General features: G+C 38.3%; 1 protein-coding gene and 1 pseudogene across 5 annotated transcripts in view; both read right to left on the bottom strand.

Annotated features, from left to right (window-relative positions):
- Positions 1–517: 517 nt before the first annotated feature.
- LOC124557051 lies at positions 518–635 on the bottom strand (annotated as a pseudogene).
- An 8,458-nt stretch (positions 636–9,093) lies between these two features.
- Positions 9,094–18,991, bottom strand: part of LOC124555360 (protein PRRC2C-like) — a 114,735-nt gene continuing 104,837 nt past the window's right edge. For all 5 annotated transcript variants that reach the window (XM_047129245.1, XM_047129246.1, XM_047129247.1 and 2 more), the window contains exon 25: positions 9,094–11,930. In XM_047129245.1, the coding sequence (XP_046985201.1) occupies positions 11,737–11,930 (194 nt within the window). In that variant the 3' untranslated portion in view covers positions 9,094–11,736. The remainder of the gene's footprint in view (positions 11,931–18,991) is intronic.

Below are 18,991 nucleotides of genomic sequence, written 5' to 3'. Positions count from 1 at the left end.
GCTCACTTAGCTGATGAGATTGAACACCTTAGAGCGACCTTCCAGAAGAATGGGTATTCGAACAGAGAGATAGATCGTGCACTACGCCCTAGACTAACAACCAGGACGGACGAAGATAGACACCAACCCAAGGGGAAAGTGTTCTTACCATGTATCAGTAAGGTCACTGATCGCATTGGAAAAATTTTAAGCTAGTATAATGCGGAAACTGTTTTCAGACCCACCACGAAAATAAAAGTGTGTATAAGATCCGCAAAAGATAAGAGACATCCTCTAGCTACACCAGGTGTCTACAAAATTCCGTGCAGTTGTGGAAAGGTCTATATAAAAAGCACTCTGTCTTCAGGCCACAAGTGGCCTACCGGGACCATCCGACCACCATGTCATCCTTGGAGGAGGATGCAGATAGGACACATCGCTCTCCCGGTCGTTATGATGGTATTCTTGACCGAAGCCACTACTATTCGGTCGAGTAGCTCCTCCATTGGCATCAAAAGGCTGAGTGCACCCCGAAAAATGGCAATAGCGCATGGCGGCCTGGATGGTCACCCATCCAAGTGCCGACCATGCCCAACAGTGCTTAACTTCGGTGATCTCATGGGAACCGGTGTACCCACTGCGGCAAGGCCATTGCCCAGAAAGGTCTATATAGGCACAACAAAAAGAAGCGTCAACACCCATCTGGGTGAATATAAAAGGAACTGCCGCCTCGGACATATTGATAAATCGGCTGTAGCGGAACGTGTTTCAGGAAGGTGATCATGAAATAAAGTTTAGTGAGACGTCCGTCATAGCAAAGACGGGCATTATCACGCGCGAATGTAGAGAAAGGCCATTGAGATTGCCAAACACTGCAATAATTTTAATAGAAAAGATGAAGGCATTAAGCTGGATAAGATATGGATTGCAGCAACAGCGTGACAATCAATTTCAATTGAGAAAGCTGGCAATATCAGAGATCATGGCACAGCCGACGTCATGTGATTGACAACGGTGCCCTCTGGATGGCTTATATATACGGTGCTCACTCGCACTCTCATTGCAGTTCGCCAATTGCCCTCGGAGGATGCCTTCCGCAGTCGAAGGTGAAACGTCAGGGGAGAGTTTTATGTATGGATGATGGCATCTCAGCCCAGAAGTGTTAAGTGATAACACCTGCCGAGAAAGTCTTCATTCTATGATCAGTACGGGCATCATTTTTCCACAAGGCATTAAGTGATGAGAAGCCACTACAAAACTTGTGTTCAACTGACTGATGCGAATACCACAAAGGTGAGGCAGAAGGAAGTGAATATACCCATAAAAACACCACCCCTGAAGCTGATGGAGCAGTAATAAAGCCAGTATATAGATGTCTAGAACATGCAAATCTTCTGAAGGAGTGTCCCACAGGAAAGTCAAAACGTAAAAGAGCCTTCCAACAATATTTTACAGACCAGGGTGCCCAAAAACATATCTGTGGGATCAAAAACACTGCATATTGGGATCAACAATGCTGTGATTACCTTCAATGATGGAAATGCAGGCATAATGAAGGTTCTAAAGCGATTTGTAACTCAGTCCGGCCGTAATACAGAAGCAATCCTAAAAGAACTGGACAGACAGTGAGTCTGCAAGGAAGAAATAATGGTCAAAAACATAACAGAAGCAGAAAGATTCCTCAGACGGAGAAAGAGACTGCATCTGGTTGACCCTCAAGAAGAAAGATTACAAAGCTGTAGAGTTTTAGGCTCTCTCTTCATTCAATACTGAGTTTTCCTTTACTTCAACTTCCAAGTGCGATTTCTAACGAACTACCTTTTTTTTTGTTTCCCATTACCTCACAAAGTACTAAAGCTAAAGCTCTGATATTTTTATCACTTATTTACAGTGGTCTTATATTTATGTGGATATACAATGGTAGATACAGCAGTTTTAGCTTAATCATACACTTTTCTAAAAAAAATATCTTGATTCCTAATGAAGTTATACCTGACATCAGTAAATGTATAAGATATGTCTATATATCCTGGCAAAGTTTTGTTTTATTACCTAGGATAGCTCCTGAGAAAATGGAACGTAAGTATGTCAAATTTAACATTATCAAGACAGGGCATTGATACTCCACCTAAGTAGTATACCTATTCCCGAGAGCCACATTGGCTACAGACTGCTCTTTGCTGTTCTTTATGTATTTTGTTTTCACCGAACGGGCCACAGGACTTAAGTATTCAACAGTTACTTTTTATACTGGACAAGGTATAAAGTACAAACAATATTTTTTGTATTTTAGAAAATTCTAGACATGATATTTCCAGAAACTGAACATGACTTACCCTTTTTGGTACACGACCAGTGGCCTATATCCACCACTCTGATTTTTGTTCCTTTGTCATGTTGTGTCCCCATAACTCATTCACATACTGGTGCACAACATCAGTTGGATTTTCTTAAATACTCTAATCGTTGCTAAGAAATGCATTTTTGTATCTGCTCCTGTTCAACATTTAACAAATGTGTCATATTTTACACAACTTCCCTCTAGGTAATTCTTCATGTAAAACATACCATAATCATTATGAAATGTCTATGGTGTCAGCTATGTCACTTTAACTGCTGATTGTCCAGCGCTATTGTGCAGTTTCTTCATGTTCTCAATGCCACTTGTGGTTAAAACATCGTGAACATGATTAACCTTCAAGGGATATATGGTCACACTTGATTTAGCAGACAATTTCCTACTGCTAAAATTAAGAAGATTCCTCATAACACTGTCAGCTTTGAATACATCTCTATCAGTTGGGAACCACTCAAAACAAAATTTTGCTATCTCACGATATCCCTCCCTGTTTATCCATTTGAACTAAGCACAAAACAAATTTTGAAATGCCATATAAATGTATTTTGCAATAAGTGCAAAATTTAACATTTTAATGAAAAACTGTTGCAAACTAACAAAATTGATACCAATGTCATCTCTGTGGCAGGCCACGAACTTTTCACACTGTTCTCATATAAGGTTTTCTGCAAATGATGTGAATTTTACCCACTGTAGTGTAACATGTATGACTAACTGTGGACTGATACTACATGTTCCACCAAGGGACAGTGTATCTCGAGTCTACTACAGACTGATGGACACCAGCATCAGTAAATCATGCAAGTAATGTATCCCGTTCTGTCCTGCACACTGCCTTGGTGCTCAAAGCTAACTAGCTAGCTAACTGGCTCAGCAACAATCAGTTTGCTCTTTTGATGATTCATCTCAGTGAACTACTCCCGAGGGTTTCATCTGATACACGGATACAGATGGAGAAATGGTTAAACGTAATTTATCAACCACCCCATTGAGCAGTACCTATGACGACATGGATCAGTGTAAAGAATAATCCTACCACAGGGCGTTAAGTGTGTACTACTACTACTTTATTTACAAGACAAAAATATTCTCAATGTGAGTCACTGAGCAACTAAAATTTCTCAACTTGGTGAGATTCAAAATGAAATTAGCACGATAAAAATCAGAAAATGAGCGGAAGTTGCAAACCTCAAACAATTGTGTTGCAAAACATAAATTTAAGAGGTTCTCTGTGAAGTGTTCTTTACATGGTGAGTAAAGAGAACAAAAATTACCCTAGATGGAGAGACTGGTGGTGGAAGTAGTGGTGGTTTATGGCCCTTGAATGACAATTGTATGCCAGCAACGCTGAGGTTTACAACTCACTGAGTTCTTTATGTATGGCCACAGTTCAATGTTGCCGAGGCCACTAGTTAGATGCTCCTGCAATGTAAGTGAACTGCATGTTTATATAAATGTAACTTTTCCACTCCTCATAATAATATTGACTTCAACATCGCCTTCTCCTCTCATCTAATTCCTGCAAATCAGTTCCCATTGTGTCCTTACATGCAATCACTAATCTGATAAAACTTTTCGTGTCAGTAGTTTCAGTGGCTGCCTGGTGCTTGCCCTGCAATTCTACAACTTGTCTAAAAGCAACCATTTCTACAAGCAGCATCCCACTTCATAGAATGAGGTGAGTGAGAAGACTAATGAGAGTGATTTATCATCTACCATTTTTTTTTATTTTGTCGAACAACAGTATCCCCTTAAAAGTAGTTAACTTCAGCAGCTACAATCTGACAGAGTCATCATTCCCAGTCTTGGAAGCAGTGCTGAAAGGCTTCAACTAGTACGGACTTTAACACATCGTTCACATTCAAAAAGAATGTTCTCCAGAGTCCCAAAATGATGTTCTTTTAAGACATTCCTCTGTTTTGGAAAAAGGAAAATCACAAGGACTCATATCCGGTGAAGGGGTGCTGTGGGTCAACAGGAATGCCTTTTGAGGTCAAATTTCTGATAGAAGTGGCTGTGTCACATGGGGTGTTGTCATGATGGAGCATCCACTTGTCTGCAATGTCTGGTCTCATTTGATTCACCTTTTACCTGAGTCTTTCAAGGGCATCTTTGTGAAACACTTAGTTGACAGTTTGTCCTGGGAGAATAAATTCTTTATGAACAATCCCCCTTCTGGCAAAAGCAAATCAGTGTTGTTTTCATCTCTGATTTGCTCATTCAAGCTTTGTTTGGTCGAGATGTCTCAGTGTGTCACTCGTCACTTTTCTGGTCTGTCTCAGAATTACACTATAAAATCCAAGAGTCATCATCCGTGATCACACGACTGAACCATTCGTGGACACTGGCAATTCTCTCAAGAAGAACATCATACATGTTTCTTCAACTGACCTGCTAACTTGTGAGGTTTCTTGGCACCATTGTGGCATAAACAACACACATGCAGGACTTTGGTCAAAATTTGATGCACAGTGAAAGTAAAAAACTTTAACAGGCCACCCATCATCCTTATTGTTAAACATCAGTCTCATCACACAAGAGAGCGCGCGCACGCTCACACACACACACACACACACACACACACACACACACACACACACACACACACACACACACACGCACGCACGCCCCCCCCCCCCCCCCCCCACACACACACACACACACACACACACACACACACACACGACATTTTTGTCTGTTTTTTGTTTTTGAAGTTTAAGGTCTCCCTGTGTACGTTCATCTTCAACATGTTTCCGGCCTTCCAAAGATGGTTTGTGCCTGTGAAAAATTTGTGCTCTTTATAAGTAATGTTCCCCATAGGTCTGTTTCAACTTTTCAAAGTTCACATTCACAGATTCCTCAGGTTTAACACAAAGCTTGATGGTGTAACATTGCTCCAAATTCCACTGTTCCATTTTTGCAACACACAACAAACACACTACTTCACAGATAGCTCTCTCAAAAATCACGTGGTGGCTATAAAGAGCTGCAATTTCGGTTGAGCATCTGTAAGGGTCAACACACCTGTCTTCAGAAGCAGAACAACATGGCATTGCCAGATCACTCGCAGCGTTGTCAGTCTCATTACTATTCTCCCATCTCTTGTAGTTTCTGTGACTTCAGAGTTCTTGGAATGCCTTGCAAATCTTTATGAATATGAAATATGATAATTTTTCAAATGATCTGCAAGTTCTTTTCATTAATAAAAATATATTTTTGTGAATACTGAAAGCTCCATTACTATTCTTCAGATATTTTCGACAGTTATTCTTAGATAATAAGCCAATGTTTTTACTATGGGGTGAATAGTGATTACTCTCAAATTATTTACCCAAATAGCTGGCAGAAAAAAAGAAACCTTTTCAACTCCTCTCAGAGGACCAAAATATTTTTTTATTACATAGAGGTTTTCCTCAAATGGGAGTTTTGCCAGAGTTCATGAAAAGAGTGACGGATAATCATAATTCAATCATGTTTAGGTGACATAAGTACTACTTAATTACAAAATTACAAATACCCTGAGCCACAAACTTACATGCAACTAATAGACAATTCCTATACCTTTCACCGAACATATCTCCCATTTTTTTCTTTATTTAAAGAAACCTTGTTTGTTTTTCCTATCAGCCTAGTATAGTGAAAGAAGTTGTCACTCCAGCTGGACGATATAAATTAGAATCAGTTCATCTACATTGAAAGTGGAATAGCGACTTCTGAGAGTTATCAATTCCTTGGACAGCAGTAATGAAACTTGACAAAATGTCCTCTTTTTCTTCTTTTGTAGTCCTCGTTGTCATTGCCAGCTCCTACCTGTGTTCCTCCGTAAGCATTTTGCTTGCATCAATCTCTGGTATAGAAGTCAGGACGTTATCATCACAACAATGTCCATGAATGTTAAATTTTCAGAAATACCAGTTTGTTGCTCCATTCTTCTTCTGGAACAATGTAGTCTTCAACAGCAACTGACATACCACAGACCCCTTTGTGAAACAAGTTAACACAGTCTGTTGTGTTACAGAATGGCAGGCACTAGCAAACATACGCATAGCAGCTGTAACAGTGTGTTATATTCAGGTCCAGAGGCTGCAGATGACTCTTGCAGTTTTGAGGAAGGAACACATCATTTACATTCCTCAGAATGTATGTTCCCTTGGGATGTACAGAGCATAGGCCAATAATAAGTCCAATTCCCTCCTGCTACTCCATCTTGGCATCTAAATGCCTGAAAAAGTAGTAAAGATTTCTGACCTCTGCAGGGTTTGCTGTTTTACTCATCAGTACAAATTCGTGTTTTTACATTTTGGATACACCTGGGAATTAATAGTGGAGGCAACTTTTAACTTCCATCACTACTTGCACACAACATTGACGTCGCCCTTTCTTTACCTTTTTTACCTATATGAAATTTTTCTTCCTTAATGGAATATGATTTTGCAGGAAGGATATTATAAAGAAATCAGTTTCATCAGCACTGAAAATGTATCTGGGCTCATAACCTTGTAACAATCATTACAATGTAATGTTCTTCCAAAAGTTTACACTTCCTATGACTTGAGCCTCTGTTTCTCTACCTAGACTTAGAAACAATAGATCAAGATTTTTAAAATTTTTATTTATTTATTTTTTTAAAAGAATGATTCAACCAGCTGATCGATACACTGAAATTTTCAATTTTCATCTGCAGAATGATTTCACAAATTTTCTCCTTAGTATGTTTCTGCTTATAGGAATGATTGCATTTCTCAGTCCTTTAACTGACATTACTGAATGTATATGTACAAATGTTCCTCCTTTCTGGATCCATAGGAATCTATAATTCAGCATTTAAGAAAGCTTCCTTATTTTTGAATATGCCACACAATGTAGACGGCGTTAAATCTTATTTCTCCTCCATGTCGGAAATGTGTGTTAAGATTGTCATCGATGTCATGGATGACCAGCAGCTTTCTATGTGTGGAGGTCATAACTCCACAAAAGTAAAACTGATAATTTCGGTACTTCAGTACACAAACAACTACACTTTTCATGCTTTGTAGTTCATAGACTCAATGACTGACATCACATCAAGTGATGCAAGTCACACAGAAATATATTTCCAATTTGTTGGCCAATATAGCTGCAAGGGAAATTGAGTTATTGACTAAGATCTGCGTAAATGTCAACCAATTGAATAGATTACCATTCACTGTGTCACACGATAAACATGTGGCCTGTTTGAAATAAAATGTAAAGAAATCAGAAACTCACTTGAACATGTAAGGCATTACACAAGAACTGTACTTCAATTTGCAAAATATTTAATGTTTATTCCATAAAAGCAGGGTTCATTAAAAGTGGGATTTCCTTAAAAGCAATTTTGTTAATGTAGGATTTTACTGTATATGATTATTTGTTGCTATTATTTTCCCCATCAGAAGTTAGGTAAACTTAGCCCACTAGCCAATAGATTTTAAGTCTAATTGAGTGTAATTCAACTGGATGCAGCCCATCTCAAAAATCAACAGTTTTAACCCAACCAGTGGTGGTGATGAATGAACTTTTGACAGTTGTTATATTGTTGGGTGAAGTACATGTCATTAGATACACAGTGAATAAGAACTATGGTTTTGAAATGTGCCTGCGTACTCATACACTACAATTACATAGAAGCTATTACAGAAGTCACGATTTCTACCTCATCTGAATATAACAATCCAAGTCATTGACAAGAAGCTGTCATAAAAACCTGTAACAATACTCCATCATCCTCACTTATTGAAGTAACTCCCTTCTTTCCTAAAGGTGCAATGTTTAATATGATTGAACAGTTTTATACAGCAGCAATCTTACATTAACCAGCATCTGAAACATGACAGTGGCAGGGGAAGGTGGAATCTAACCAGGATAATACCTCAACAGATTTTCTTTGGAGTAGACGGATACATCCACCTAAAGAAGTCTACATTGGACACTTCCATGTACTAAAAGACATAACCCAGAAGGAAAATTTTGATAATCTTGATGCATGTTCTCAGTTATGTTTTTGCCTTTGTCGAGCGCAGTAGAATCAAATACAAACAGAAAATGAACTTTTTTCTCTCTCTCTCTCTCTGACCATCTCACGATGTTCATTACAAAAATATACCTTGCAAAACGCTCAGTTCACATGACAACAAATAATCTCAATTCAGACATCACTGGGACAAGACTTGACAATAGTCCCACCTACACGTACTAACCAGTGTTTGGAACTGCACTGACTTAAGAGGGAAACAATATTTGCATAATCTTAACAGAGAAAATCTATCTTAATTACACACATAAGCACCCACTAGCAAAACATCCTTGTTTCTGAATAATGGAGTCAAGACGTTTATCCAATATACTGATTGGCACCAACATATGAACTGAATTTAATTTACTGGAATGTTTTGATAGAAATCATATCAAGTGCTTTTTCCCCCATGGCTCATTGCACTGAATGAATATGTATCTAAAATAGAAAGTTCCGCAAGGGTTCTGTACGAGTATGTCAACAAGAAAGATAAATTATTACAACTCTTTCTTCTTTAGTGGAGATCTGCAATTTCAATCTTACAGGTGCTACTACATAAAAAAAGCTGCAACCACCACCACAAATCAAACCCACGAGTTAATGATTTAAATTATTTTTACATTATACTTACTTCCAACACTATACATTTAAAATAAAAAGGAGTGGAAGAATAAATTTAAGATTATGCAACACTGAGAACGAGAAATTTCAATCACTATTGTTGAGTAACAGAAATGAGCTTTTTTATTTCATATTTACGTAGGAAAGAAACTGATCACAATAATGTCACTTCTGACGTTCAGCAAATAAGCCCAAAGCTTACTGAAACACTGAGACTAATCAGCCACAATAAAAAGGAACATCAATTCAGAATCCTAAAAAATATTCTTTCGGGTGAATTAAAATATTCAGCTTCATGTTTACATAACATTTCACTTGAATACAACAAAAAAATCATCCAACTTAATTCAACATGCTGACGCAATGACAGTTCAATACAGAGACTGAAAAAATCAGTATCATATACAGCAAACGAATTGTCTACTATAAGAACAATTCTTTGATAGCAGCTGTCTCTTTTAAAGAATCAGTTTAAATTTGAAGTGTGCTGCACCTTAGATAATTTCAGTTCCTTTGTAGCACAAGAGATCTGCTACACACAAACCACACAACATAAGTTTAGCACTTTCACTGCAGGGCAAGATTAGGACTGTAGGGTTATTAAACACCTAGAGCACAGACCTGGAGGAAGTCTAAAGTAGATGCTTCTGAAAACTTACTAACTTATGAAACAGCTAATATGTGAATAGTTCCAAACACTACAGTTTGTCAGAGTTCTTGAATGGAAATCATCATTTATTCCAGGGTTTCACTTAACACTTCAACTTGCGTATATCTTTTAATTAACTGAAATCACTTGAACAACACTTTTATTCAAGACTGCATTGAAGTTCATTATTTCTTCAGTCTCTAGAGAGATTTTCAACACTGCCGTATGTATAATCACACAGTAACTACAAAAATGATAAAAAACTAAAAAGAAACTTCAGTTCATACCAACACCAAAGACACAGTTGTAAAGTAAGAATCTTACTCAAAGTGGCAAAATTTTTCTGATGTGGCCATTTTATGTACAGTACATCATCTTTTACACATCATCATGATATTGCTCACATGAGCAAGTTTTACTTAAGAATCTAACAGAATAATTGCTCATATTTAACAAAGGAAAAAAGCAATACACTCCCTGCAATTTTGCCTGAAAATATCAGTTCTTTTCCTGGTTATCTTAATGCAAGAAGCACACCAAAACCAAAGTTCACAAGTAAAGGAGGCATCTTAACTGTTTTTTCCTCAACATGATTAACATCTCTATAATTCTATGCATTAATTGTCAATATCTTGATTTTCTCTCAAGCTAGTTGCATACACATTAACTCAGCTGAATAGTACTTTGCTCAAAATTACATCTGAGTGGCATACAGCTCTGCAGACAAACCTCACTGGCCATTCCTTCATTTCCAATATGCTGTTTTCATTTTCAGTAAGTTTCCTAGAAATGTTATCCCATTTTCAAATCATTACAGCACCCACATTTCATTAGTTTTCACTGCCTTCTTTCTCTGCAATTATGAATTTATAATGCCATAAGCTCGGTATTTTACTTGGCAACCATAATGATAGCAAACCACGTAAGATATACTGAACTTTACTCTTGACACTTCATTATTTCCAAACTTTTTCAATATTTGGCTCAGCAATCTAACAACAATTAAAAATCTCAAACACGATAATACTTTGTTTCATACAAGTTTATCTTACTAATTGATTCTTATTAAATATGGTAAAATAATCTTTTTTCACAATAAACGAACCCGGATCACTTGTGTAAGTATTTCTCGATTCTTGCTCAAATACACAATATTACATCTTCCATAATGAAAAATACTCTAAACATTTCCTTCAACAAGCATTTTATAAGTTCAAGCACAGCACTTCCTCCAACTTTCACACACATCACACTTAATACAAAGCAAGAAGACGAAAAATGCATCCATAATGTACTACTGTATTAATGTAACGTAAAACATAATACAGAGTGAAAGCCGTAAATATTCCACATTTAATGTGCACAAGTAATTCCACAACCTTAAAGTCATGGCTTCATGTTCCTTACTGACATATTTTGTGTAATGCAGTCCACTTCCAATTCCATGATGAATTTGTATCAGTATTTTTGTTTCCTGCTCATGTAACATCTGCACTTGAAATACTTGGAATGCTCTTGGTTTACATTTCACTGAAAAGCTTTGCCACACTGGTGCTTGACACAAATCGGCACTACTGATATTTCAGAGATTTTATTTACACCATCCACTTCCTCACTGCAGATTAACTGGGCAGCTGTCAGAGTGCAATTTTTTTTTTTTTTTTTTTTTTTTTTTTTTTTGCTTTTATGGTAATGTAAGGTCACAGGCTCAGTGCTTACTATGTAGATTGTGACAAACGACAAAAATACTGCATTTCCTGTATCACAGCATAAGCTGGTTAGAATTACACCATCAGTAATGATGGTAATAATTATAATAATAATCACAATAATAACAATAACAACAGAATTATTATTTATTCTAAATGGTCCCAGCATGCTGTTTAATAATTCAGTGTCTTTGTAATAGTTGAATACTTTTTTTAATACAACTGAATGTTTTCTGTCCAAAAAACCATGACTTATTAGGAAAAAAGCTTGAAAACTGCTACACCAAAACTGATAAACTCTGCAACATATCAAACTTCCAAGAGCACTCTGTACAAGAACGATATGCAAGTAAATATCTCTGAATGAAATTACTGCACAAAACGTTCAGTCAGATGTACTTGAGGGCTTTTCTTCCTTTCGTCCATCAGCTGGCAGTTTTTGATCTCCCTGACTATGCCCCAGCCCAGCACTGGATTTAGGTTTACCATTACCACCACTACCACCTGTGTTACTGTTCTCACATACTTTGCCCTCAGAATCACTACTTGATTTCCCATCACTGTTTTCCACTGCAAGACCTGAAACCAAAGTAGCTGTTATGAAAACACGAATGTCTAACTCTATCAGTTCAATACTTAATAGGATAAGCACATCAAAGTTTTTCAATAAATAAAAGAGAGAAAACCATTTACACATCTGAAACAGTACCCATACTTTTTATAATTTGTATTAGTATATCTCTAAACATATACCACAATTGCAAGTTGCAACACGATCTACATTTTGGAAATGGCATTCGGTGATATACTTAGTGCAACAATATAAAATTGACATCTAAATGGTGAAGGACTGTAAATGAAACAGTATAAACAAAGTAATATTCTTATAGTGGGAAAGGGGCAAAACCATGTTTAGGATTATATGGAACATACTGGATGAACCATTAAGGTTTCAAAACTCTTAAGTTGCATTTTGCAAATTTATTTGAAAAGGGCATACTGTGCTACAAAACTTGTAAATAACAATATGGGTTTTTAAACTCCCTCCATTTTCTGAAATGTAGGACACTGCCAAGTGACAATACTACAGAAAGTAGTTTCAAACAGCAAAGGGAACATGGTGCCTTTATTCCAGAACAATAACTGTACAATATTTCGGTTAGGAGACATTCTATAGCTGTTACGTTATCAAAAAAATAAAATAAAATAAAACAAAAATAAAAAATGCATTTCAACCATCAGCTATTTTTATTTGAACCTTAACATCTACCGGTTTCAGCCATGAACCATCTTCATGGGATATAAGGCAAAGGCAGATCAGGTGAAAATAAAAATCAGTTACTTTTCTGGTGAATACAAAATCCAGAATGTCACAACAGGTGTAAGGAAAAGACACAAATTTACATGGACTGCATGAAGTTATACTCAGAATTCATTTTTCACTTACCCAAAGCACACAAATAGTTCCGCTGTGCACTGCAGTGGATATTTTGTAAATGCACAAGAAATAAAATGTGTGGGGTTCACATGTTAGTGAAAAAAATACAAGCTTACTAAGTATTGGACCAGTTTTGTGAATGGATTCAAGATGACCTTGCAGACAGAACTCAACACATCATTCTCAATTGAACAAAAGAGACAGATTTAAAGGTAATTTCTGGAATATCCAAGAGTGTGTGATAGGGCTGTAACAGTTCACAATATATATCAATGATTAAACAGAAAGTGTCAGAAGATCTTTAACACTGTTTGGAGATGATGTTGTTGTCTGTAAGAAAACACCAACACCAGAAGACTGTATTGGGTTGCAGAATGATCAGCAGGGGATTGATGAATGGTGGAGGCTCTCACTGTTGTCTCTAAATGTAAATAATGTAAGATATTGCCCATACATGGGAAAAGAAATGCACTACTGTACAACTTCACTATCGATGACAAATTGCTGCAAACAGTCTCCACCATAAAATACGAGGTGTGGCTAGAAAAAAACCGGACTAGTACTGGTGAAACAATAAAACGAATGCAATAAGGCTGAAAGTCGCGTGGCCTGTCACGTGACCCTCGCCCCGCCTACTGCTCGAGTTTCATCTGCCTCCTGCACTCAGTCTGCCCGTGGCGTCTGTTTTAAGTAGTTGACATTTTGTCTGTGCGTCGGAAAATGTTGAGTGTACAGAAAGAACAGCGTGTTAACATCAAATTTTGTTTCAAACTAGGAAAATCTGCAAGTGAAACGTTTGTAATGTTACAAGTGTACGGCGATGATTGTTTATCGCGAACACAGGTGTTTGAGTGGTTTAAACGATTTAAAGATGGCCGCGAAGACACCAGTGATGACACTCGCACTGGCAGACCATTGTCAGCAAAAACTGATGCAAACATTGAAAAAATCGGTAAACTTGTTCGACAAGATCGCTGTTTAACAATCAGAGCAGTGTCTGAGTTAACAGGAGTTGACAAGGAAAGTGTTAGGCAGATTCTTCATGAAAGTTTCAACATGAACAAAGTGTGTTCAAAAATGGTTCCAAAGTGTCTCACAATTGAACAGAAGGAATGCCGAAGAACGATTTGTTCTGACATCCTGGAAAACATTGAAAGTGATCCCACCTTCTTACAAAATGTTATTACTTGCGATGAATCGTGGTTTTTTACTTACGATCCTGAAATTAAACGCCAATCGATGCATTGGAAAACTCCTGGTTCTCCACGACAAAAAAAAAAGCACGAATGTCAAAATCGAAATTCAAGGCAATGATGATTGTTTTTTTTTGACATCAAAGGGATTGTGCACATTGATTGGGTACCAGAGGGACAAACAGTCAATCAGCATTACTACATTAGCGTCCTGGCTACCCTATGTGAGCGAGTACAGAGAAAACGGAACGATTTGTGGAGAAAAAAGTCATGGATCCTTCACCAAGACAATGCCCCAGCTCACAGTGCGTTGTCAGTGAAGACGTTTTTGGCAAAACACAACATTCGCATCTTAGATCATCCACCCTACTCACCTGATTTGGCCCCCTGTGACTTTTTTCTTTTCCCTAAAGTCAAGTCAGCTTTGAAAGGAACTAGATTTGAGACTGTTGAAGGAGTAAAAGAAAAAGCGACGGAAGTAATGTATGGACTTACCGAAAATGATCTGCAGCATTGCTATGAACAGTGGAAAATTCGTATGGAGCGGTGTAGAGACCGAGGAGGAGAGTACATTGAAGGAGATAACATGAAATTGTAAATAATTGTAAATAAATGTTTTTTCCAGCATCAGTCCGGTTTTTTTCTAGCCGCACCTCGTATCTAGGAGTAACTATCCATAGTGACCGTAAGTGGGATGATGACACGAAACAAGTAGCTCAAAAAGCAGATGCCAGACTTTAGATTCACAGGAAGAATCTTAATGAAATTTAACTTATCCACAGGTGATATGGCTTACCAGGCACTTGTTCAGCTAATTGTTGAGTATTGTTCATCAATCTGGGATCCTTACCAGGTGGGACTGATGGGTCATTTGGTTGGCTCGAGAGCATTACAAAGAAAGGTGGTTAGACAACGTATTACTTCTTCCCACATACATCTCGCAAAATTAACACAATGAGAAAATTATAGCTAGTACAGAGGATCACTGACAATCATTCTTCCCACCCACCATTCGTGAGTGGAACAGGGCAATCAGTGTTACTAGAAGTACATTCCACCACACACAGTATGGTGGCTTGTAAAGTACTGGTGCAGCTGTAGTAGATAGGCAACTGTGCCATTTAGACCAGGCTGTTTCAACAATGCTCCACCGAACAGGAGTGCTCATTGCAGTGGTTCAAGCCTATGTAGTGGGGGAAAGTGAACTCACTGCCCCTGGCTGCACAAAGCTGTAACTGATGCAAGAAGCTATATTGAGACAGTAACAATTATGGTTAGTCATGGCAGCTGTATGGCTGAATTGGAGACGACATTTCTATTATTGAGAGGGATGGATGATCACAGTGCCTCGTATGTCACAAAATACAGTCATTACACACACCTTCATGTAGATACAAGGTGAAGCACACAGTTAGCATATAGCTAGTAGCCAGACTTCAGAATGATGTAAAAAGAGAATTCTTTGTACAGAAGTTGTAGAAATATGAAGCAGTAGTTCATGTACTGCAATGCATTTGTACTTTTCAGTGAAGAAAATGCAAGTGAGACGTTTGTATGACAAAGCTGCAAAGTCACTCAAATTATAGCAGCAAGTGGCAACCCATTTTCAATGGGACCTCTTGTAAAATTATATATGGTAGTTGTTGCAGAATGTTTGTTTCCAAGGGAGCTGCAGCCAACTGATAGTTTTTGCCTTTCAAGCAAACAGCCACTTGTCAATTCCTGGACACAACGGCAGATTTTGACACAAGGCTCAGGAAAAAAGATGATAGCTTTATTGCATTTTCAATCACATTTGAAGAGAGCACAGATACATTACACTGTGATCCAGTTTCAATATTTCTGTATGGTAATGATATGGAGCTTTGGTAATGATATGGAGCTGCAAGTAACTGAGAACATTAAGCTGTAATAGTACTCAATTACACTGCAACAGGAAAAGACATTTTAAAACAGTTTATTAAGCAGTGGAAAATATTAATTTTCTGTGTCACAAGCTCCATTTCGTAGCCACAGATAGTGCCCAATGAATGATAGTTTGTCACAAGGGTTTTGCTTCTCATTTAAAAAATAAATTCAGAAGATGCTTTATTCACAAAGAGGCAGTGTGTGCTGAAACAATGGAATTTGGCCATCTAATGAAAGCTGTGGTCAAATGGGTGAATTTTGTTTAGCATCATGGTGTAAATCACCACCAATGCAATGGATTCCTAACAGATATAAAAGCAGAGTTTTGAACATACTACTCTGAGGAAAGTTCTTGATGTATTCTATCCTCCTCTAAATGAACAGGGAAGAAATGCACTGGAAGATTTAAAATGGACATCATACTCAGTGCTCATATTTGACACAATTATACGTCTCAAACCCTGCAGGGCACAGAGCAGATAATAATTGACACACACACACACACACACACACACACACACACACACACACACAAACAAACAAATTAGGTTTGTATGAGGGGCAAATGAGCAACTAATTTCCTCAAGGTACCAGCTTGGGCAACTACCACACCAAGATAAAGCAGCTTATTGTTTCTTTCAAAATATGATTCTGAGAGTACACCATTTTGGAAATGGAAATGAAATTATTCATTACTCCTTTCTCAGTTTCACTATATGATTTACCACTGTCACTCCATTTACATGTTAACAGAGTTTCAAAAGTCAACTTTGCTAAAAGACATACTACACTACACTCAATCTGTCAACCTGTTATGGTGGTATCATTCATTACAGCAAAAATTCCCAGGGTGCACACAAATCTTGAGCAAGTTTGGGCCTACATACTGTTGTGAGCAGCTTTTCTAAAAAGGAACAAAGAATGATCCTTTCTTCAGGACCCACCAATGATGCCTGATAGTTCCTCTTGTTCTAAAACGAGAATGTCAAATTTCATTAGCCCTGTAAACAACGTATCCAATATTTTTAAAACTGCTCTTTTTTATTAATTTCCTTCACTTCCTATTTCCACATCGTAGCATGATGCTACATTTTCGCAGCTAAGAGTATGAGGTCAGCCATCACCTATGGTGCAGCCGCCAGTTCAATAGGCTCTGCTGTGCTGTCACATTTGACTCTTCACATCAAGTGACAATGCTCCACGTAGCAGGGAGAGCTTCGGCTGGAATAGCCTGATTTAGACAGTGTTACAAGAAAAAACAACTGCAGCCCTGTCATTCATATCTCAGTTCAACTTTAGCTCTGCTGACTTCACGGGGAACCATAAACTGATGAGTTCCAATGTGTGATCAAATCTCAGTTTCCTGCCTATGCACTTCTCACTTATGAAGGATATTTCATCTGAGACTGATATATCTTAAACAATTCTAACAAGGGAACCTCCCCATCACACTCCCCTCAGATTTAGTTATAAGTTGGCACAGTTGATAGGCCTTGAAAAACTGAACACAGATCAATCGAGAAAACAGGAAGAAGTTTTGTGGAACAATGAAAAAAATTAGTAAAATATAGAAACTGAGTAGTCCATGTGCAAGATAGGCAACATCAAGGCCAATATGAGCTCAGGAGCGCCGTGGTCCTGTGGTTAGCGTGAGTAGCTACAGAACGACAGGTCCTTGGTTCGAGTCTTCCCTCAACTGAAAATTTTACTTTCTTTATTTTCGCAAAGTTATGATCTGTCCGTTCGTTCACTGATGTCTCTGTTCACTGCAATAAATTTAACGTCTGTGTTTTGCGACCGCACCGCAAAACCGTGCGATTAATAGACGAAAGGACGTGCCTCTCCAATGGGAACCGAAAACATTTGATCGCAAGGTCATAGGTCAACCGATTCCTCCACGGGAGAACACGTCTGATATATTCTATACGACACTGGTAACGGCATGTGCGTCACATGACAGGAATATGTTGTGGACCCACCTAACTTGTACACTTAGCGAATGGGTAAAAATATTCTTCTACCTTGCCCGATTTAGGTTTTCTTGTGGATGTGATAATCACTCCCAAAAAAGTGATGAAAACATAAGAGTTTGTCACATAAACTGAAAATAAAAAATTAAACTTTTCACTCGAGGGAAGACTCGAACCTAGGACCTCTCGTTCCGTAGCTGCTCTCGCTAGCCACGGGACCACGGTGCTCCTTGACTCCTAGTGTTCTTGATGTTGCCTATCTTCGCATGGACTACTCAGTTTGTATATTTTACTAATTTTTTTCATAGTTCCACACAACTTCTTCCTGTTTTCTCGATTGATCTGTGTTCAGTTTTTCAAGGCCTATCCACTGTGCCAACTTGTAACTAAATCTGAGGGGGGTGCGATGGGGAAGTTCCCTTGTAAGGCTGCTGTGTCTGTTTAGAGCTAAATATGCATTTACGAAGCCTATGAATATCAGGCAGTCCAAGGCTTAAATGCTCTGCTTGAAGGTATTAAGAGCAGAGATAGGGAACTTATTATTACACCCACTGCACCTCTACTTACAATTGGTGAATGCTGGGCAAGCATACCAACATGGATCAATAAAAATGAACCCAAGGTGTCAGAGACCTTGTGTCGTCATCTTGATCTGGACTGGCTGCCTGAGTACTAAGAAAACAAGATCTATGCCAAACACACACACACACGCACACACACACACGCGCGCACACACACACACGCGCGCACACACACACACACACACACACACGCGCACACACACACGCGCACACACACACACACGCGCACACACACACACACGCGCGCACACACACACACACACACACACACACGCGCGCACACACACACACGCGCACACACACACACACACACACACACACACACACACACACACACACACACACACACACACCCGCGCGCGCGCGCGAGCAGATTAGCACCTGTGATTCTCAGTTGGACGGAAGAAACATGAGCCCCCTGGTGTATTAAATAATTCACCATCATTAGATAATGGGATAGGGGCCAAAAACAGTTATGTTAAACAGCATTTAATACAACTGGAACTGTTATTTATTCAATCTTTTAAAGCACTTCTCTTAATTGTCCAGT

The sequence above is a fragment of the Schistocerca americana genome, chromosome X (genome assembly GCF_021461395.2).
Source record: "Schistocerca americana isolate TAMUIC-IGC-003095 chromosome X, iqSchAmer2.1, whole genome shotgun sequence".
Classification (NCBI taxonomy): Eukaryota; Metazoa; Arthropoda; class Insecta; order Orthoptera; family Acrididae; genus Schistocerca; species Schistocerca americana.
The sequence above is the reverse complement of the archived record's forward strand: the minus strand, read 5'-3'. Positions and strand labels throughout refer to the sequence as shown.